This window comes from Rhamphochromis longiceps, linkage group LG3 (assembly GCF_057381845.1).
Source record: "Rhamphochromis longiceps isolate RC_006_pf linkage group LG3, R_longiceps_female_GT1.1, whole genome shotgun sequence".
NCBI lineage: Eukaryota > Metazoa > Chordata > Actinopteri > Cichliformes > Cichlidae > Rhamphochromis > Rhamphochromis longiceps.
The window spans coordinates 19,554,779-19,573,497 of record NC_140559.1 but is presented as its reverse complement, the minus strand read 5'-3'; the positions used below and the strand labels follow the sequence as shown (position 1 = coordinate 19,573,497).

At 41.4% G+C, this 18,719-nt stretch overlaps 1 protein-coding gene across 1 annotated transcript; it reads right to left on the bottom strand.

Annotated features, from left to right (window-relative positions):
* Positions 1-3,100: 3,100 nt before the first annotated feature.
* LOC146673310 (programmed cell death 1 ligand 1-like) lies at positions 3,101-6,756 on the bottom strand. The gene is made up of 3 exons (XM_085402097.1): positions 6,657-6,756; positions 5,660-5,998; positions 3,101-3,959 (listed from the first exon to the last, which is right to left on the bottom strand). The coding sequence occupies exons 1-3, from the start codon at positions 6,709-6,711 to the stop codon at positions 3,829-3,831; spliced, it is 525 nt and encodes a 174-aa protein (XP_085258223.1). The 5' UTR covers positions 6,712-6,756; the 3' UTR covers positions 3,101-3,828.
* Between the last annotated feature and the right edge of the window lie 11,963 nt (positions 6,757-18,719).

Sequence of the window (18,719 nt, the reverse complement as noted above, 5' to 3'; positions counted from 1 at the left end):
AAGTGATGCTCATGAAATACAGCATGCATATATTTCCCATTTTTAGTTAGAAGGAGATTTTGGGAGATTTTGTGTAGTAAAAAAAAAAGGTGCTGACATACAAACTGAGAAATGGAGGTTATCTGTCTTGTACAGAGTCTATGTACAGTCTGTGGGTGGAGGATGACACACAAAGATAATCACCATTAGCTGATAAGTTAGCACTCTCACACTCTAATTCTCATCCCACGGGGACAGTCTCAAAGTTATTTGAATGTTTTGTTACTTATCTTCCTGCCTGTCCATAAGTTGCTTTGGACTGATTCTACATCACATAGCATCAAGATCAGCTGGTTAAACAAAAACGTTTATAGCCACATTAATCAGCTGAATAATGATTAAAAATATTGAGTGCCATTATATGCAAATCTTAAGTATTAGGTAATTGCATTCAAAGTATGCAACGACGACAAGGATAAACAAAAGAGGGGGGATTGAAGACTCAAATAAAGTTTCATTGATGCAAGAAAGGAAACGTCTGACTCTGCAGCTACATTTAACACATTTGTGTGTTTGGTTTTATGATACTGCACTCTAACACTCAGTGTTCATGATCCATTTGTCTGCTGTAACTCAATGAGTATCACATAGAGTACTGCTGAGCTATAATTCATAGTATTTTATACGTTCATCATCACATAAAGTGTTTCTGTTGTCAGTTGGCTCAGTATCTGTAATTATTCTGTAACAAACGCACTCACTGATTAGGATATCATGAATCAGTGAGAACACTGAACTTCATGAACAACAGTTTTGTTCTTCCTTTAAACTAATTTCATGAAAATCCTGCCGATGAACAGACACAGCAGCTCCCACAGTGACACTAACACAGTCTGGACAGGTGTCATGATGATGCTACAGACAGCAAGCAGCCCACAGGCTCAAGAGCCAGTTCTGTGAAAGTATAATAAAATGGATAAACAGTGAGACCAAAGTTATTAAGGTACTGTTAGAAGAATTCTCTTATAAAGTGAGACACTCAGAGTAATGAGCTTCAACGCATTTATTTACTTGCAAGGAAGCAAAAGCATTCACAGTGAAAGACAGCTGAGTTTTATTTATGCACTTCTTACAAAGTTATCCTGGGAACAGATGTGACACTCTCATAGAAAGCAGTTACACAGTGTCCACGAGTCTAACTGTGCTTTGGATGACAGATAGCACAGGGACCACAAGACCTGAGAGGAAGAGATTAGAGGGAAAGAGAGAGCGATGCATTCAGCTTGCTGTAAAGAGTGCTGCGTAGCTCTATTTTCAGAGTGTTGCATAACTGTAACACTTTTCTAGCACTTAGCAACTAATCCATTCACTCAATAATCGACAAATTCACAAGAAAAATCATATAAACCAAAACATTCCACAAACAAAAATGGAGTTTCATACATCATTCCTTCAAAAGCAAAACAGTGCAAATCATTTCAAATGTGTGGGCACATTTCAAAACAAATAAACAGCTTTGCTTGTTGTAACAAAAGGATCCTCATAACTCACGTACTTGATACTGTTTGGTTGAAACACCCTAAAACCTCAGGATACACTTTGACCCAGGTTAGCAGCATAACAGCAACTTTTATTAATGTGTGGATTAAGACATATTTTTAATGCTAAAGTATAATTATTGTTGTTATCCATGAAACTTCAAATTTACTGCTTTACAACAAAAGCAGAAATTTTAACAAAACTAAGTCACATTACTTTTTGGTTGATTAAGATGCTAAAACAGGAAACGTTTGTTTGTTTCCCTGACAACATTGGATGAAGATGTAGATGAACAAACACTGTAGTTCACATAGTCTGCAGGAGGTTGGATCAGACCTGCTCAGTGGTTTGTTTGCACTGATTCCAGGTCAGATCAGCTCTGCTTCACCTGTATGGGCTCAAATTGTGGTCATAAATATTTTGTACTTGTAAATCAGGATTTGTATGTGTAAAAACAATTTGTGTGTGGACTTAGCCAAAAAATACGTGTGAAACTCTGCACTCAAGTTTCATGTAACAAGTATAAATTTTGACCCTGTTTTTCTTCCTTTCATCTGATTGGCCAATGTCAATCACAAATTTAACTATCCAATCAGAGAACAGATGGGTTTGGCTGTCGGAGGGGCGCTTTATGGAGCTTCAGGTCCTTGAAGGGTAATACAGTTTGAAGCTGGAGGATCTCTATATAAATATCTGATAGCAGTTAGGGCCCCTAACTTTCAGCAGCTGTTGAAAGGATAAAGTTGTGGTATATCAGTGGTTAGAAATACCATTATTACTTTAGGATTAGTTTAACACAAAGTCAGGGCTGACCCGGGACCATTGCTGTGAGTCACAGTGCGCAGCATAAAGGTCCTTTCACATCGGACGCAGGATGTGCTGCTAATGCTAACTGCTAACTAAAAGCCAAGGATCCAGAATTTGTTGCTGGCTGCTGGGCTCTGTGGGTGTTTTCAGCAGCTCTACCTGCACTAGATGCACCTGCTTCTTGTCTTTTCTATCTCTGACTTTATGTGAACTACAAGAGTTTGTTTTTTTTGCTGGTTCTTTAAATGTTCAATAAAAACATGTATGCTAATTCACAACGAAGAAAGCTTTGTAACCATCCCCAATAGTGAAGACTGTCATTTCCACAATACTGCCCCGGCCCCCCACCCTAGGTCCACAGCGCTGTTGAAAAGGCTCTGGAGGTCCCTGTATTAAGCATGTAAACCTGTGACACATAAATCACCAAACTTAGACACCACAGACTGTTTTCCTTCGTGGTGATGAAGGAAAACGCTGGGCTGGCATGTATAAGGGCATTTATTCCCTTCTAGGACCTGAAGCTCCATAAAGCACCCCTCCAATAGCCAAACCCACCTGTTCTTTGATTGGATAGTTAAATTTGTGATTGACATGACATTGGCCAATGAGATGAAAGGAAGAAAAACAGGGTCAATATTCGTACTTGTAACTTGAAACTTGAGTGAAGAGTTTCACACGTATTTTTTGACTAAATCCACACACAAATCTTTTTCACACACACACACACACACACACACACACACACACACACACTCTTTTTACACATACAAATCCTGATTTACAAGTACAAAATATTTATGACCACAATTTGAGCCCATACACCTGGTTCAACAAGTCAGAAAACTTCAAATGTAAATAAAGCTCCACAGACAGAAAAATGAATCAAGACTGAATTAAGAAAAACATTCAGTAATACTGTTTGTAAAACAATGAACAAACACATTTGCCACATAAGACAAATCACTTCACAGGCTGAAGTGATGTGTGAGCGGTGTTGTGAGAGAGAAATCTGCACCGCTAAGGTAAATAAACCAAAGTGTCTGAGGACAAGGAAAAAGCACAGCTTTCTGAAATGTTTGCGTGATGACTGATATCATTACTTCATCCTGTGAGACTCACTGTGGCTCAAAGTAAGAAGGAAACAGCTGGAGAACAAACTGAACCTGATGTGCAATCGACATGGCAAACAGACAAGATAAGATGTGTTTGAAATAAAATTTTATAAAAACTCTGAATCATTTCATTTAATATCTTATTGTTATGTACTGACTTTATCTCTGCCTTACAGTTTTTGAGTCTCTGTAGTTCACAGAGTGTCTGACAGACAGAGACACACTGACACAGTCTGAACAGCTTTGATGATAATCAGAGGGATTTAACATCAAACCAACTCTGGGCGTGTGTGATGTCTGTCTGCTGGATGATCAGATCCTCTGTCTGTACCTCAATGTTCACTGACAACACAGAGTCTGAACAGCAGCAGGAGAAAAACTCTGAGACATTTCAAACAGGCTGCAGTTCATCAGGACGCTGCCTCTGCTGTTGTTTATGTTTTCTGTAGATCAAAAATCCAACAACAGCAACAACAAGAAGCACAGCAGACACTGACACACCGACTTTCCATCCTGATTGACCTGCAGGTAAGAAACAGATGTTCAGAAAAAACAAGCATAAAAAACAAACAGGAATAGAACAGAACAGAACAGCTCTTTTTAGTCGTTGAACACGTAAAACCAAATGTGCTGGAATAAAATATAAATAGCTGAGAGCAGGAATAAATAGCAAACGGGAGAAATATCTATAACAACAAGATAAAGGCACATATTAGAGAACAACATAGTTGCAGCAAAGTGCTTTAAAGTAGTGCAAAGAAAAGACTTTGTCCGAATAGAGTTCATGTGTGTTTGCCTGAGTGATGATGGAGGTACTCAGACCATGGCTCAGATCGGTGATACGGGTCTGCAAGAGTGGGATGTGGAGGGACAGTGTTGGTTAACAGTGCAAATGGCCGAGAGGAAGAAGCTGTTAGTGAGTCTGGAGGTTTGGGACTTGATAGACCTGAGGGGTCAACCAGAGGGCAGCGGGTCAAACAGGTGGTGGGCGGGGAACAAAGGGTCACCTGTGGTGGTCCTGGTCTTCCTGAGACAGGAGGATCTAGTGATGATCCCCAGGGGTTGCAGAGGGCAGACAATGACTTTTTGGGCAGTGGTAATTACCCTCAGTGCAGCCTTGTTCTCAGTTGTGGCCCTGTGTAGCAAACACCCAGGCAGCAGGAGAACACACTCTCCACTGAGGAGCAGCAGAAGGCCAGCAGCAGCTTCTGGTCCAGGTTATTCTTTCTCAGGACAAAGAGCAAGTGCAGTTGCTGCTGGGCCTTGGGAGTTGATGTCCAGGTGAGATCAGTGGAGTTATGGGTGCCCAGAAACCTGAAGGTGGTGACAGATTCCAAGAATCCATCCATTTTCTTCCACTTATCCTGGGCTGGGGTGCGGGGGCAGCAGCTTAAGCAGAAAAGCCCCGACCCAGCCACCTTCTCCAGCCTTTCCAGAAGAGCACCAATGCATTCCCACGCCAGCTGATGGATATTATCTCGCCAGCGTGTCCTATTTCTACCCTGGGGCGTCCTCCCTGTGGGACATGCCCAGAACACCTCACCCAGGAGGCGCCCACAAGGCATCCTAGTCAGTTGCCTGAAACACCTCAGTAATAAGTAAATAAAAGTTTATTTGTATAGCACCTTTCAAGATAAAAATGACACAGGCTGAGGAGTGTGATCCCCTACAGATGGTCGGTCAGACTGACTGAGGATGCTTAGGAAGTCTGTGATCAAAGAGCAGGTGGCAGAGGGGATCTGAATCCTAACATAACTCTTCCTGATCTCCATATGGCTCAGTGCTCTGTGAAAGGTGTTGATGCCGGCATCCTCCGTGGACCTACTTGCTCTGTAAGCAAACTAGTGGGACAAGATGGCAGTTCGTATGGTAGTATGCAGTGGCACAGAACTCCAGACTACTGCGCACCTTTTTTGTATATTTGATACCTTTTTCTTACATTTTCCTGCAACACACTGATCACTTTCAGTCGTTAGGAACTAATAGAAATTGCCCACCACCGGAACTTGGACTTTGGACGGACAGTATCCTACCCGAGATTGTAAAATCACCATGTGCTGTGTGGGTGAGTTTGGGAACAGACGGCACAGGGAGAGAAAATAAAAGCAGGATCATATCCAGCTGCGATAACAACATTATCACTTCCAACTTATAATCAGTAAACAGCAACCAGGAAGCAGCTTCACCTCTGATCACACACACACTGAACTCTACTCACTCACCTGGAGGATCAACATGCAGGTAGACACTGGTGATGAGACTTAAACTTTCTCTCTGTCTCTGAACACGACAGTCGTATGTTCCAGTGTCATTAATCATCACATCCTTCAGAATCAGAGACGCGTCTCCATCCTTCATCTGTCTGTCCCGTAGATCCACTCTGTTCTTAAAAGATGGATGCTCACCCTCTGGATCGAACTGCCCATTCTGCTGCAAAAGAACATGTTGTGGCTCCAGGTCAGCTCGGCTCCACTCTACAACTATGATCTTGTTGTTGTTGTTTGGAGCTCGACATGTCAGAGTCACGTCCTGTCCACACTCAGCTGTGATGGTTTTCTGGTCTGAAAGAGGAAACAACACAGGAGAAAGGTTAAAGGTCAAATTACAACGGTTCACTTCTACAGCAGCCAAACAAACAAAAACACACCAACACATCACTTTTAATTTAAACATTTGATGAGCTGGGACAACATCCTCATTTGGATTTGACAGTGGTGGATGGTTTCTCAGTTTAGGTCATGCTTCATAATAAGTGCCCAAATGCAGGACTTGTTTCTAGAAGGATGTTAGAGTCACCAGTTCAAGCAGATGATGTTCTTTAGGATTATTTGTCACTCCTGCTTATATGTTGTAGATTGTAGCTGCTTTAATCCACAAAGAGCAGAAAAGCATCAGAAGCAGCAGCCTGATCACAGCCTGAACACAAAGAAAACAAATCTACTGGAGCTCACAACACTGGTTATTATGGGACTCTTTTAGAGGACACTCTTTCCCCACACTGCACAGCTACACCTGAACTTCAGCTTCCTCCACCTAAAGCTCCAAATTTGACCCTTATTATTCATAACAGTATAACTGTGCATGACAGTAGCTGTGTTTTGTATAAACACTTATACAGTGAAGCGTGCTGATAATATGAATAGTATGAAAATTGCTCTCAGGGAAATATATTTAATATGCAGCCATTACTTCCTGTTTTATGTCAAAGTTAAATCTCACCTGCAGAGATGAACACGGCAAACATCAAAGTGAATGACGTAATTACAGCGGACATTTCCGGTGTTCTGACTCTTAGTTTGTTCTAAATGTCTCAGTCTGTCCTGAGATTAAAATTTAGGCTGAAAGAAAGCAATTGGATCAGTAACGTTTGTTTTAAGGAAGTTGTGACGATTGGTACGCTGCACTGCGGGGTCGAGTAGAAACAAGCGCGTCACACCAGAAGAGGTGAAGTCGAAAGAAAGTTTTATTCTTTCTGTTCTTGAACCATCCTCGCAGGAAAAATCTGAACCTGCTTCATGTGTCAGTCGTCATGTATGAACACTTTTTGTCTTTGAAGCAGAAGTTTGTTTTGTCTCTGCACCGAGTTTGTTTCCCACAGCAAGTTTCGAGCTCACATCCTGCTGCACCTCTTCCTGCTTCGATTTAGGCTTCAGCTCCGAGCAGCTTATCAAACAACACCGCGACACAACTCTGACTAACCTGAGAACCAGCAGCAACTTGCACCAGTTTACAAAACCAGTAGCCTGTAAATCACCAGTCCATCCAGTGCTGTCCGATTAAAGAACAAAGACTCATCAGTTTTAGAATTTGAGGTTTTCTGCTAAGTTTCCTCCTTTTCTATGGAGGTGAATTGTAAAGTGAAACCTTCAAACTGATTTTTTTTAGCTTTTCTTTTAGCTTAAAAGACTAAACGTGAGTTTTAGAAAAAGAAAGAAAACACTTACTGTTGTTCTGAAGGACGTCTGGAACCCTCGAAGGCCTCTGTGGTCACCAGGGTGGAAAATCTGAAAGAAAATAAAACACACACATTAGATTTCTTTGTCTCTGTCACACAGACAGGGACGTCCACAAAGACCCACCCAGCCTCGCGTCTCCTTCACACGCACAGACAAACTAAACCAATATAAAAACAATTCTTTGAGAAACATAACAAATTTAACCAGAGTGACACTCAGTTTGTTTTATAACAGTTAAATCTCACCCGCAGAGACAAACATGAAGCTTCATCGACCATCAGCAACGTGGAGCAGAGTGACGCAGTTACAGCAGACATTTCCGTGTCTCTGCTGCTGCTGATCTGACTCTTAGTTTGTCCTAAATGTCTGAGTCTGCCGGTATTTTCACCGAATAACTGAACCTGAGTTTAAATCTGACGACACAAGTTTAAATTTAAGGTTTAAAATAAAGCTGAAAGTCACTGACTGTTAGAACAGATCTGTCGTTCAGCCGCTCGGTCTAACTCCACACTTCAACGGTGTAACGTCTCGTACGGAAGTGACGTTGAAGTGACGTCGACCAATAAAATTATCGAGCAATGATTTCATGGTTCAGGATTTACAGGGTTAACGTCCGCTAGAAAGGAAATGACATTTTAAATGAAGTCTCACTCAGTTTTGAAACAGTTTTTCTGTTTAAACATTTTTGTGGGTGGATGTTAACCAAACTGTAACCATGACAACTGAAACTTTTTACCTAAAACACTGAAAATGATGTTAGAAAAAGACAGCAAACACTTACTGTTGTTCTCAGGAAATCTGTTAAACCCTCAAACACTCTTCTAATCATCAGGATGCAACAAAAATCCATATAAAGATAAAAAATGTGAGGTTGGTATAATCCATCTGCTTTCTCTGTAGGTCAAAAGGAACCTACTGAAGGTTTATTCAACACAAGCAATTAGAAAAGATAGTAAATTAAAATACTGCGTGGGTGAACTCGACTGTGTACAACCAGCTGAACTAACCTGTCTATCGTTTTGCTTTGACTTCCTGTTTTGCAGACATCTGCTTAGCAAAACCATTCAACCCACAGTCGACCACAATTGCAAAGTGACAGACGAATTAAAGTAAGAGGAAATGAACCTGTAGAGAAAACCTTTCACTCTGTCTGTCAGTTAATTGAAATAAACTTGTTCTAATGAATAAAGTCAAAGGTCACGACCTGCACAGCTGTTCTGAAGAACTTTGTCCACCTTTGATTGTCTTTAAGTTGTGTTGGAGCCACAGAGAGCAAATCTTTGTTCTTTATGGAGAACCAGTGAGGCTGTTTGGACTTTCCTATGAAACATCAGTGCAGGAGTCTCTCAGTACATCTGTTTACAGTGAGGACAAAGAAGCAGCAGAAACACACACAGAGAGGAAACATGTAGAGACAGGCAGCAGCAAATAGTCCGCAGGGAGAGAGGGCATGCATCAGCTGCAGCACTTCCTGGAAATCACATGATTGTAATCACTAAACAGCTAAAAGAGGTCATTAACACTTAATGTTGTTCTGAAGGGTCTCTGAGACTGTTACGGGAGTGATGAGTAAGAGAACCCAGACGCGGATCGCTCGTTAAGATTGAACAGTGTCTTTATTTACAGTGAAGCAAATCCAAAGTAATCCATAGTGCTAAGTCCTTTCCGTGCTCCCCTCGTGTGTCCATACAACTTTCGTAAACAGTGACGTCTCTCCTCTCGTATCTCCGTCTCACTCGTAGCCTGGAAAAAAGGCAAACAGATGCGGTTAGCCTCCCTCCGCTATCAAACGTTTGTCTAACACTCGCTGAATTCGAGTCACTACCCGGCTTGGTGGAATACTCCAGCGCTGTCTGTCACTCAGCCACATCATTAAATAGTTCTGTCACAATGGTGGATGATTGGCAGCAGCTGGCGAGGAATCAGTTGCAGGTGGGACCACTCAGAGTGGCGGAACTTCCGGGTCGGACATCTCCCGTTGCTACGCAACCGCGTAACAACTACAACGGAGACAAAAACAGAGCGGGAGAACAAACACACACACAGGTCGCCGGTCGGGGCACCGTCGAACCTGACAGAGACCCTCAAACACTCTTCTGATCATCAGGATGGGAAAACAGTTTTGGAAGTTTTATTCCACACAAAGAAAAGGTTTTTGAAAAATGAAAACAGTTCTTTAGAAAGCAACAAGTTCAAATCTGTGGGTAAACTGCACTGTGCCCCAAGTAAGCACAGACCAACTTCCTGTTATCTCCCTTTGACGTTATGTCTATACAGACACGTCTTGTATCTGCAGTGCCCATCACATGTCTGAGTAAGAAATCTTGATGAATGTAGCTGAAATATGTGTGTGGGTTGCCATGACAACAGTAGAAGAGTGTCTGAGATCGTTATAGTTTTTCTATTTGTTTTCTTTATTTGGTACTCATGTTTATGTGTTATATACTTGTGCACTTTGTGAAAAGAAGTAAGTGGCTGAGATGGATGTCATATTGATAGCATCTTACCTGTTTCTAGTTTTCACGGTGCGCCGTGATTGTGAGAGGAATAAAAAGGAATTGTGGACGTGAAGCGTGGATTCTTTTGACCAGAGTAGATACACAAAGCAACAGGAAGTGAACTTGTTTCCATAAAACAGGTTGAACAGATGTGCAGAGACAACGCCCCACTCTGTTTGTGAATTTAGATCATCTTGGTCTGATTAATAAAAGGTCGTGACCTCCTGTACAAACACAAAACAGAAAAAAGGACAAGACTCTACAGGCCTCAGTGATCAGGGAAAATCTTGAAGTTCATGACACAATTAGAAAAAGACTGCAAGCTGCACTACATGAGAGAAATCTCCATTGGCAGGTAAGATCAAGATCACTATTTTACATCTTTATAGTGAAAAAAAGAATATAAACAATACTTGTGTGTGCACGAATATGTTAAGAAGTATATTTGATTGTTTGTTCTACTTTTTAAAATTTGTTTATACAGTAAAACTGTTAATTTTCATTTGTTGCCTCAAGGCCACACTGTGCAGTTAGCTTAATTTTTTTCAGGCGATATAATGCATTTGCATATGTGTGTAGAGATGTGTTTGTGTGCATTTATATGATCAAAGTCAATGTTTTTTACTTCACAATCTACCGGTTCCCACTGTTTCAATTCTTTGGAATTGTTCGCCTTTTTTGCAATCGATTCCCTTATCGACTCCAGTCGCCCTGAATGACGTCACCACGTTGCGGAGCGTCATTTACCTGGCAGGAAACACGGCGCCTAAGCGGCTCAAAGGCTCAAAAGTTTGGTTATACTTTACGAGAACGGATCACAACAGGGCAACTTGCAATACTTGCAAAGTAGATATTTCATTTAAGGGAGGAAACACTACGAATATGCAAAAGCATTTGCTCACAAAACACGCGATAACCTTAAATGAATGTCGTGTTTTTAATTCCGCTCCGGCCTCGTGAATCTCAGCCCAGCAGCAGCGGTAACGTTTGCACGTCCTCTCCCGTTAATGCGGCAGGTAAATAATCAACTAACAGTGCATATTATGTTAGCGCGATCTGCGTTATTACAAAACCTGCCATTACTGTGCATTTAGGTGACCATGATGAGAGAGACAGACAGAGTCTGGCTGGCTCAGATGCCGGTGTTCTGACAAAACGTCCTACCTTGTCAAAACATCTTACCGTAGCGTAAATTTATGGTCTTGTCTATCAATCCGTGCTACCTTATCAGAATTTGCTACCTTACGTAGTTAATGGCTCCGTCGTATAGGTAGGACGTTCAGATGGCCAAATCACACTTAAAAACTTTGAGTTATTTCGCTAGGACATTAAGAACATGCTTCCTGCTGGGATTTATTTAGGTAGCATGTTCAGATACTGCGGTCAAGTGAGCCCTCACTTACGAAGTCGCAGTCAAGCTAGCCGCCCCGCCAGCCGCACCTAAAATGTTGTTGCACTACTCTTACGCATATTACGGTATAGGTGCCGACTGGCTTAGAAACGCAGTGTTTTCTGTCCTGACACTATTTTACTTCACAATCCACTCCCAGATTTGGTTAATCTCCACTTTCCCCCCTGTGATCCACAGCCCAAATTACTGTATGATTCAGAGAAAATTAACAATAAAATTTACCCAATTTACTCAACTATACTTTTAATGTCCTCATCTTTGACCTCAGATTACAGGAAAACTGAAAGAGGTGACGCAGATATTTCACTGGATTCTGACTCTGGGTGACCCCCACTCTGCATGCTGTGATCCACAGCCAAAATTACTGTACGGATTTTGAGAAAATTGATAGTAAAATCTTCCCATTTTGCTTTACTGTACTCTACATATTGACATCTTTGATCTCCGATTACAGGAAAACTGTAAGAGGTGACGCAGATATTTCACTGGATTCTGACTCTAGGCTGTCGCCACTCTTCACCCTGTGATCCACAGCCAAAATTACTGTACGGATTTTGAGAAAATTGATAGTAAACTTTGCACAATTTACTCTACTGTACTCTATATATTCTCATCTTTGAGCTTAGATTACAGGAAAACTGTAAGAGGTGACACAGATATCTCACTGGATTATGACTCTGGGTGACCCCCACTCTGCACCCTGTGATCCACAGCAAAAATTACTGTACAGTTTTTGAGAAAATTCATGGTAAAATCTTCCCATTTTGCTTTACTGTACTCTACATATTGACATCTTTGAGCTCCGATTACAGGAAAACTATAAGAGGTGACGCAGATATTTCACTGGATTCTGAATCTAGGCTGTCGCCACTCTGCACCCTGTGATCCACAGCCAAAATTACTGTACAGTTTTTGAGAAAATTGATAGTAAAATCTTCCCATTTTGCTTTACTGTACTCTACATATTGACATCTTTGAGCTTCGATTACAGGAAAACTGTAAGAGGTGACGCAGATATTTCACTGGATTCTGAATCTAGGCTGTCGCCACTCTGCACCCTGTGATCCACAGCCAAAATTACTGTACGGATTTTGAGAAAATTCATAGCAAAATCTTCCCATTGTGCTTTACTGTACTCCACATATTAACATCTTTGAGCTCCGATTACAGGAAAATTGTAAGAGGTGACGCAGATATTTCACTGGATTCTGACTCTGGGGGACCCCCACTCTGCACCCTGTGATCCACAGCCAAAATTACTGTACGGATTTTGAGAAAATTGATAGTAAACTTTGCACAATTTACTCTACTGTACTCTATATATTCTCATCTTTGAGCTTAGATTAAAGGAAAACTGTAAGAGGTGACGCAGATATCTCACTGGATTATGACTCTGGGTGACCCCCACTCTGCACCCTGTGATCCACAGCAAAAATTACTGTATGGATTTTGAGAAAATTCATAGCAAAATCTTCCCATTTTGCTTTACTGTACTTTATACATTGACATCTTTGAGCTCCGATTACAGGAAAACTGTAAGAGGTGACGCAGATATTTCACTGGGTTATGAATCTAGGCTGTCGCCACTCTGCACCCTGTCATCCACAGCCAAAATTACTGTACAGTTTTTGAGAAAATTGATAGTAAACTTTGCACAATTTACTGTACTATACTCTATATATTCTCATCTTTAAGCTCAGATTACAGAAAAACTGTAAGAGGTGACGCAGATATTTCACTGGATTATGAATCTAGGCCATCTCCACTCTGCACCCTGTGATCCACAGCCAAAATTACTGTACGGTTTTTGGGAAAATCCATAGTAAATATGCACAATTTACTCTACTGTACTCTATATATTCTCATCTTTGAGCTCAGATTACAGGAAAACTATAAGAGGTGACGCAGATATCTCACTGGATTCTGACTCTAGGCTGTCGCCACTCTTCACCCTGTGATCCACAGCCAAAATTACTGTACGGTTTTTGAGAAAATTGATAGTAAACTTTGCACAATTTACTCTACTGTACTTTTAATATCCTCGTCTTTAACCTCAGATTACAGGAAAACTGTAAGAGGTGACGCAGATATTTCACTGGATTATGACTCTGGGTGACCCCCACTCTGCACCCTGTGATCCACAGCAAAAATTACTGTACGGATTTTGAGAAAATTGATAGTAAACTGCACAATTTACTGTACTGTACTTTATATATTGACATCTTTGAGCTCAGATTACAGGAAAACTGTAAGAGGTGACGCAGATATTTCACTGGATTCTGAATCTAGGCTGTCGCCACTCTGCACCCTGTCATCCACAGCCAAAATTACTGTACAGTTTTTGAGAAAATTGATAGTAAAATCTTCCCATTTTGCTTTACTGTACTCTACATATTGACATCTTTGAGCTTCGATTACAGGAAAACTGTAAGAGGTGACGCAGATATCTCACTGGATTATGACTCTAGGCTGTCGCCACTCTTCACCCTGTGATCCACAGCCAAAATTACTGTACGGTTTTTGAGAAAATTGATAGTAAACTTTGCACAATTTACTCTACTGTACTTTTAATATTCTCATCTTTGACCTCAGATTACAGGAAAACTATAAGAGGTGACGCAGATATTTCACTGGATTATGACTCTGGGTGACGCCCACTCTGCACCCTGTGATCCACAGCCAAAATTACTGTACGGATTTCTGATAAAATTAAATCCTATTCCATTACCAAACAAAATGAGTTCATTGAAGTATTTGCTTAACTACAAGAAATGTCTTTCCACACACAATTTAAATTTTTCAAAATGTCATTCACACACCACCTCAAGTATCAACTTCAGTTTTAGACATTATTTATTCAGTGCTTAATCACAACAATAGTCAACTTAAGGCACTTACATAATAAGTTAAACCTTACAATAATACATACAGAGAAAAACCCAACAATCATATGACCCCCTATGAGCAACAGTGGGAAGGAAAAACTCCCTTTTAACAGCAAGAAACCTCCGGCAGAACCAGGCTCAGGGAGGGGCGGCCATCTGCCTCAACCGGTCAGGGTGAGAAATTACATTTCTCAGATTACTGATTTCTCATATTACTACTACACAGTTTAGATACACTCAACAAAAATATAAACGCAACACCTTTGTTACTGCTCCCATTCCCCATGGGATGGACGTAGAGACCGAAAATTCATTCCAGATACACAATATAACCATCCCTCCCAAACAGTGGTCACAAATCAGTCCAAATGTGTGGTAGTGGGCACATCTGCCATATTGAGATAATCCATCCCACCTCACAGGTGTGCCACATCAGGATGCTGATCTGACATCATGAGTAGTGCACAGGTGTACCTCAGACTGCCCACAACAAAAGGCCACCCTGGAATGTGCAGTTTTTTGCGCTATTGGGGGTCTGGGGACCCAGAACCGGTCAGTATCTGGTGTGACCACCATTTGCCTCATGCAGTGCAACACATCGTCGCATGGAGTCTATCAGATTGTCAATTGTGGCCTGTGGAATGTTGGTCCACTCCACTTCAATGGCTGTGCGAGGTTGTTGGATATTCGTGGGAACTGGTACACGCTGTCGTATACGCCGGTCAAGCACATCCCGAACATGCTCAATGGGTGACATGTCCGGTGAGTATGCTGGCCATGCAAGAACTGGGACATTCTCAGCTGCCATCTGCCCTGAACAATGTGAACCATGATTCATCCGTGAAGCGCACACCTCTCCAACGTGCCAGACGCCATCGAATGTGAGCATTTGCCCACACAAGTCTGTTACGGCGACGAGCTGGAGTCAGGTCAAGACCCCGATGAGGACGACGGGCATGCAGTTGAGCGTCCCTGAGACGGTTTCTGACAGTTTGTGCAGAAATTGTTTGGTTGTGCAAACCAATTGTTCCAGCAGCTGTCTGGGTGGCTGGTCTCAGACGATCTTGGAGGTGAACCTGCTGGATGTGGAGGTCCTGGGCTGGTGTGGTTACACGAGGTCTGCGGTTGTGAGGCCGGTTGGATGTGCTGCCATATTCTCTGAAACGCCTGTGGAGACGGCTTATGGTTGAGAAATGAACATTCAATGCACGGGCGACAGATCTGGTTGACATTCCTGCTGTCAGCATGCCAATTGCACGCTCCCTCATTGCTTGTGGCATCTGTGGCATTTTGCTGTGAGACAAAACTGCACATTCCAGGGTGGCCTTTTGTTGTGGGCAGTCTGAGGTACACCTGTGCACTACTCATGATGTCAGATCAGCATCCTGATGTGGCACACCTGTGAGGTGGGATGGATTATCTCAATATGGCAGATGTGCCCACTACCACACATTTGGACTGATTTGTGACCACTGTTTGGGAGGGATGGTTATATTGTGTATCTGGAATGAATTTTCGGTCTCTACGTCCATCCCATGGGGAATGGGAGCAGTAACAAAGGTGTTGCGTTTATATTTTTGTTGAGTGTATCTAAACTGTGTAGTAGTAATATGAGAAATCAGTAATCTGAGAAATGTAATTTCTCACCCTGACCGGTTGAGGCAGATGGCCGCCCCTCCCTGAGCCTGGTTCTGCCGGAGGTTTCTTGCTGTTAAAAGGGAGTTTTTCCTTCCCACTGTTGCTCATATGATTGTTGGGTTTTTCTCTGTATGTATTATTGTAAGGTTTAACTTATTATGTAAGTGCCTTAAGTTGACTATTGTTGTGATTAAGCACTGAATAAATAATGTCTAAAACTGAAGTTGATACTTGAGGTGGTGTGTGAATGACATTTTGAAAAATTTAAATTGTGTGTGGAAAGACATTTCTTGTAGTTAAGCAAATACTTCAATGAACTCATTTTGTTTGGTAATGGAATAGGATTTAATTTTATCAGAAATCCGTACAGTAATTTTGGCTGTGGATCACAGGGTGCAGAGTGGGGGTCACCCAGAGTCATAATCCAGTGAAATATCTGCGTCACCTCTTATAGTTTTCCTGTAATCTGAGGTCAAAGATGAGAATATTAAAAGTACAGTAGAGTAAATTGTGCAAAGTTTACTATCAATTTTCTCAAAAACCGTACAGTAATTTTGGCTGTGGATCACAGGGTGAAGAGTGGCGACAGCCTAGAGTCATAATCCAGTGAGATATCTGCGTCACCTCTTACAGTTTTCCTGTAATCTGAGCTCAAAGATGTCAATATGTAGAGTACAGTGAAGCAAAATGGGAAGATTTTAATATCAATTTTCTCAAAATCCGTACAGTAATTTTTGTTGTGGATCACAGGGTGCAGAGTGGAGATGGCCTAGATTCATAATCCAGTGAAATATCTGCGTCACCTCTTACAGTTTTCCTGTAATCGAAGCTCAAAGATGTCAATATGTAGAGTACAGTAAAGCAAAATGGGAAGATTTTACTATCAATTTTCTCAAAAACTGTACAGTAATTTTGGCTGTGGATGACAGGGTGCAGAGTGGCGACAGCCTAGATTCAGAATCCAGTGAAATATCTGCGTCACCTCTTACAGTTTTCCTGTAATCTGAGCTCAAAGATGTCAATATATAAAGTACAGTACAGTAAATTGTGCAGTTTACTATCAATTTTCTCAAAATCCGTACAGTAATTTTGGCTGTGGATCACAGGGTGCAGAGTGGGGGTCACCCAGAGTCATAATCCAGTGAAATATCTGCGTCACCTCTTACAGTTTTCCTGTAATCTGAGGTTAAAGACGAGGATATTAAAAGTACAGTAGAGTAAATTGTGCAAAGTTTACTATCAATTTTCTCAAAAACCGTACAGTAATTTTGGCTGTGGATCACAGGGTGAAGAGTGGCGACAGCCTAGAGTCAGAATCCAGTGAGATATCTGCGTCACCTCTTATAGTTTTCCTGTAATCTGAGCTCAAAGATGAGAATATATAGAGTACAGTAGAGTAAATTGTGCATATTTACTATGGATTTTCCCAAAAACCGTACAGTAATTTTGGCTGTGGATCACAGGGTGCAGAGTGGAGATGGCCTAGATTCATAATCCAGTGAAATATCTGCGTCACCTCTTATAGTTTTTCTGTAATCTGAGCTTAAAGATGAGAATATATAGAGTATAGTACAGTAAATTGTGCAAAGTTTACTATCAATTTTCTCAAAAACTGTACAGTAATTTTGGCTGTGGATGACAGGGTGCAGAGTGGCGACAGCCTAGATTCATAACCCAGTGAAATATCTGCGTCACCTCTTACAGTTTTCCTGTAATCGGAGCTCAAAGATGTCAATGTATAAAGTACAGTAAAGCAAAATGGGAAGATTTTGCTATGAATTTTCTCAAAATCCATACAGTAATTTTTGCTGTGGATCACAGGGTGCAGAGTGGGGGTCACCCAGAGTCATAATCCAGTGAGATATCTGCGTCACCTCTTACAGTTTTCCTTTAATCTAAGCTCAAAGATGAGAATATATAGAGTACAGTAGAGTAAATTGTGCAAAGTTTACTATCAATTTTCTCAAAATCCGTACAGTAATTTTGGCTGTGGATCACAGGGTGCAGAGTGGGGGTCCCCCAGAGTCAGAATCCAGTGAAATATCTGCGTCACCTCTTACAATTTTCCTGTAATCGGAGCTCAAAGATGTTAATATGTGGAGTACAGTAAAGCACAATGGGAAGATTTTGCTATGAATTTTCTCAAAATCCGTACAGTAATTTTGGCTGTGGATCACAGGGTGCAGAGTGGGGGTCACCCAGAGTCATAATCCAGTGAAATATCTGCGTCACCTCTTACAGTTTTCCTGTAATCGAAGCTCAAAGATGTCAATATGTAGAGTACAGTAAAGCAAAATGGGAAGATTTTACTATCAATTTTCTCAAAAACTGTACAGTAATTTTGGCTGTGGATCACAGGGTGAAGAGTGGCGACAGCCTAGATTCAGAATCCAGTGAAATATCTGCGTCACCTCTTACAGTTTTCCTGTAATCGGAGCTCAAAGATGTCAATATGTAGAGTACAGTAAAGCAAAATGGGAAGATTTTACCATGAATTTTCTCAAAAACTGTACAGTAATTTTTGCTGTGGATCACAGGGTGCAGAGTGGGGGTCACCCAGAGTCATAATCCAGTGAGATATCTGTGTCACCTCTTACAGTTTTCCTGTAATCTGAGGTCAAAGATGAGGACATTAAAAGTATAGTTGAGTAAATTGGGTAAATTTTATTGTTAATTTTCTCTGAATCATACAGTAATTTGGGCTGTGGATCACAGGGGGGAAAGTGGAGATACACTAAAAATGGGAGTGGGTTGTGAAGTAAAATAGTGTCAGGACACAAAACACTGCGTTTCTAAGCCGGTTTTCACCCATACCGTAATATACGTAAGAGTAGTGCAACCACATTTTCGGTGCGGCTGGCGGGGCGGCTAGCTTGACTGCGACTTCGTAAGTG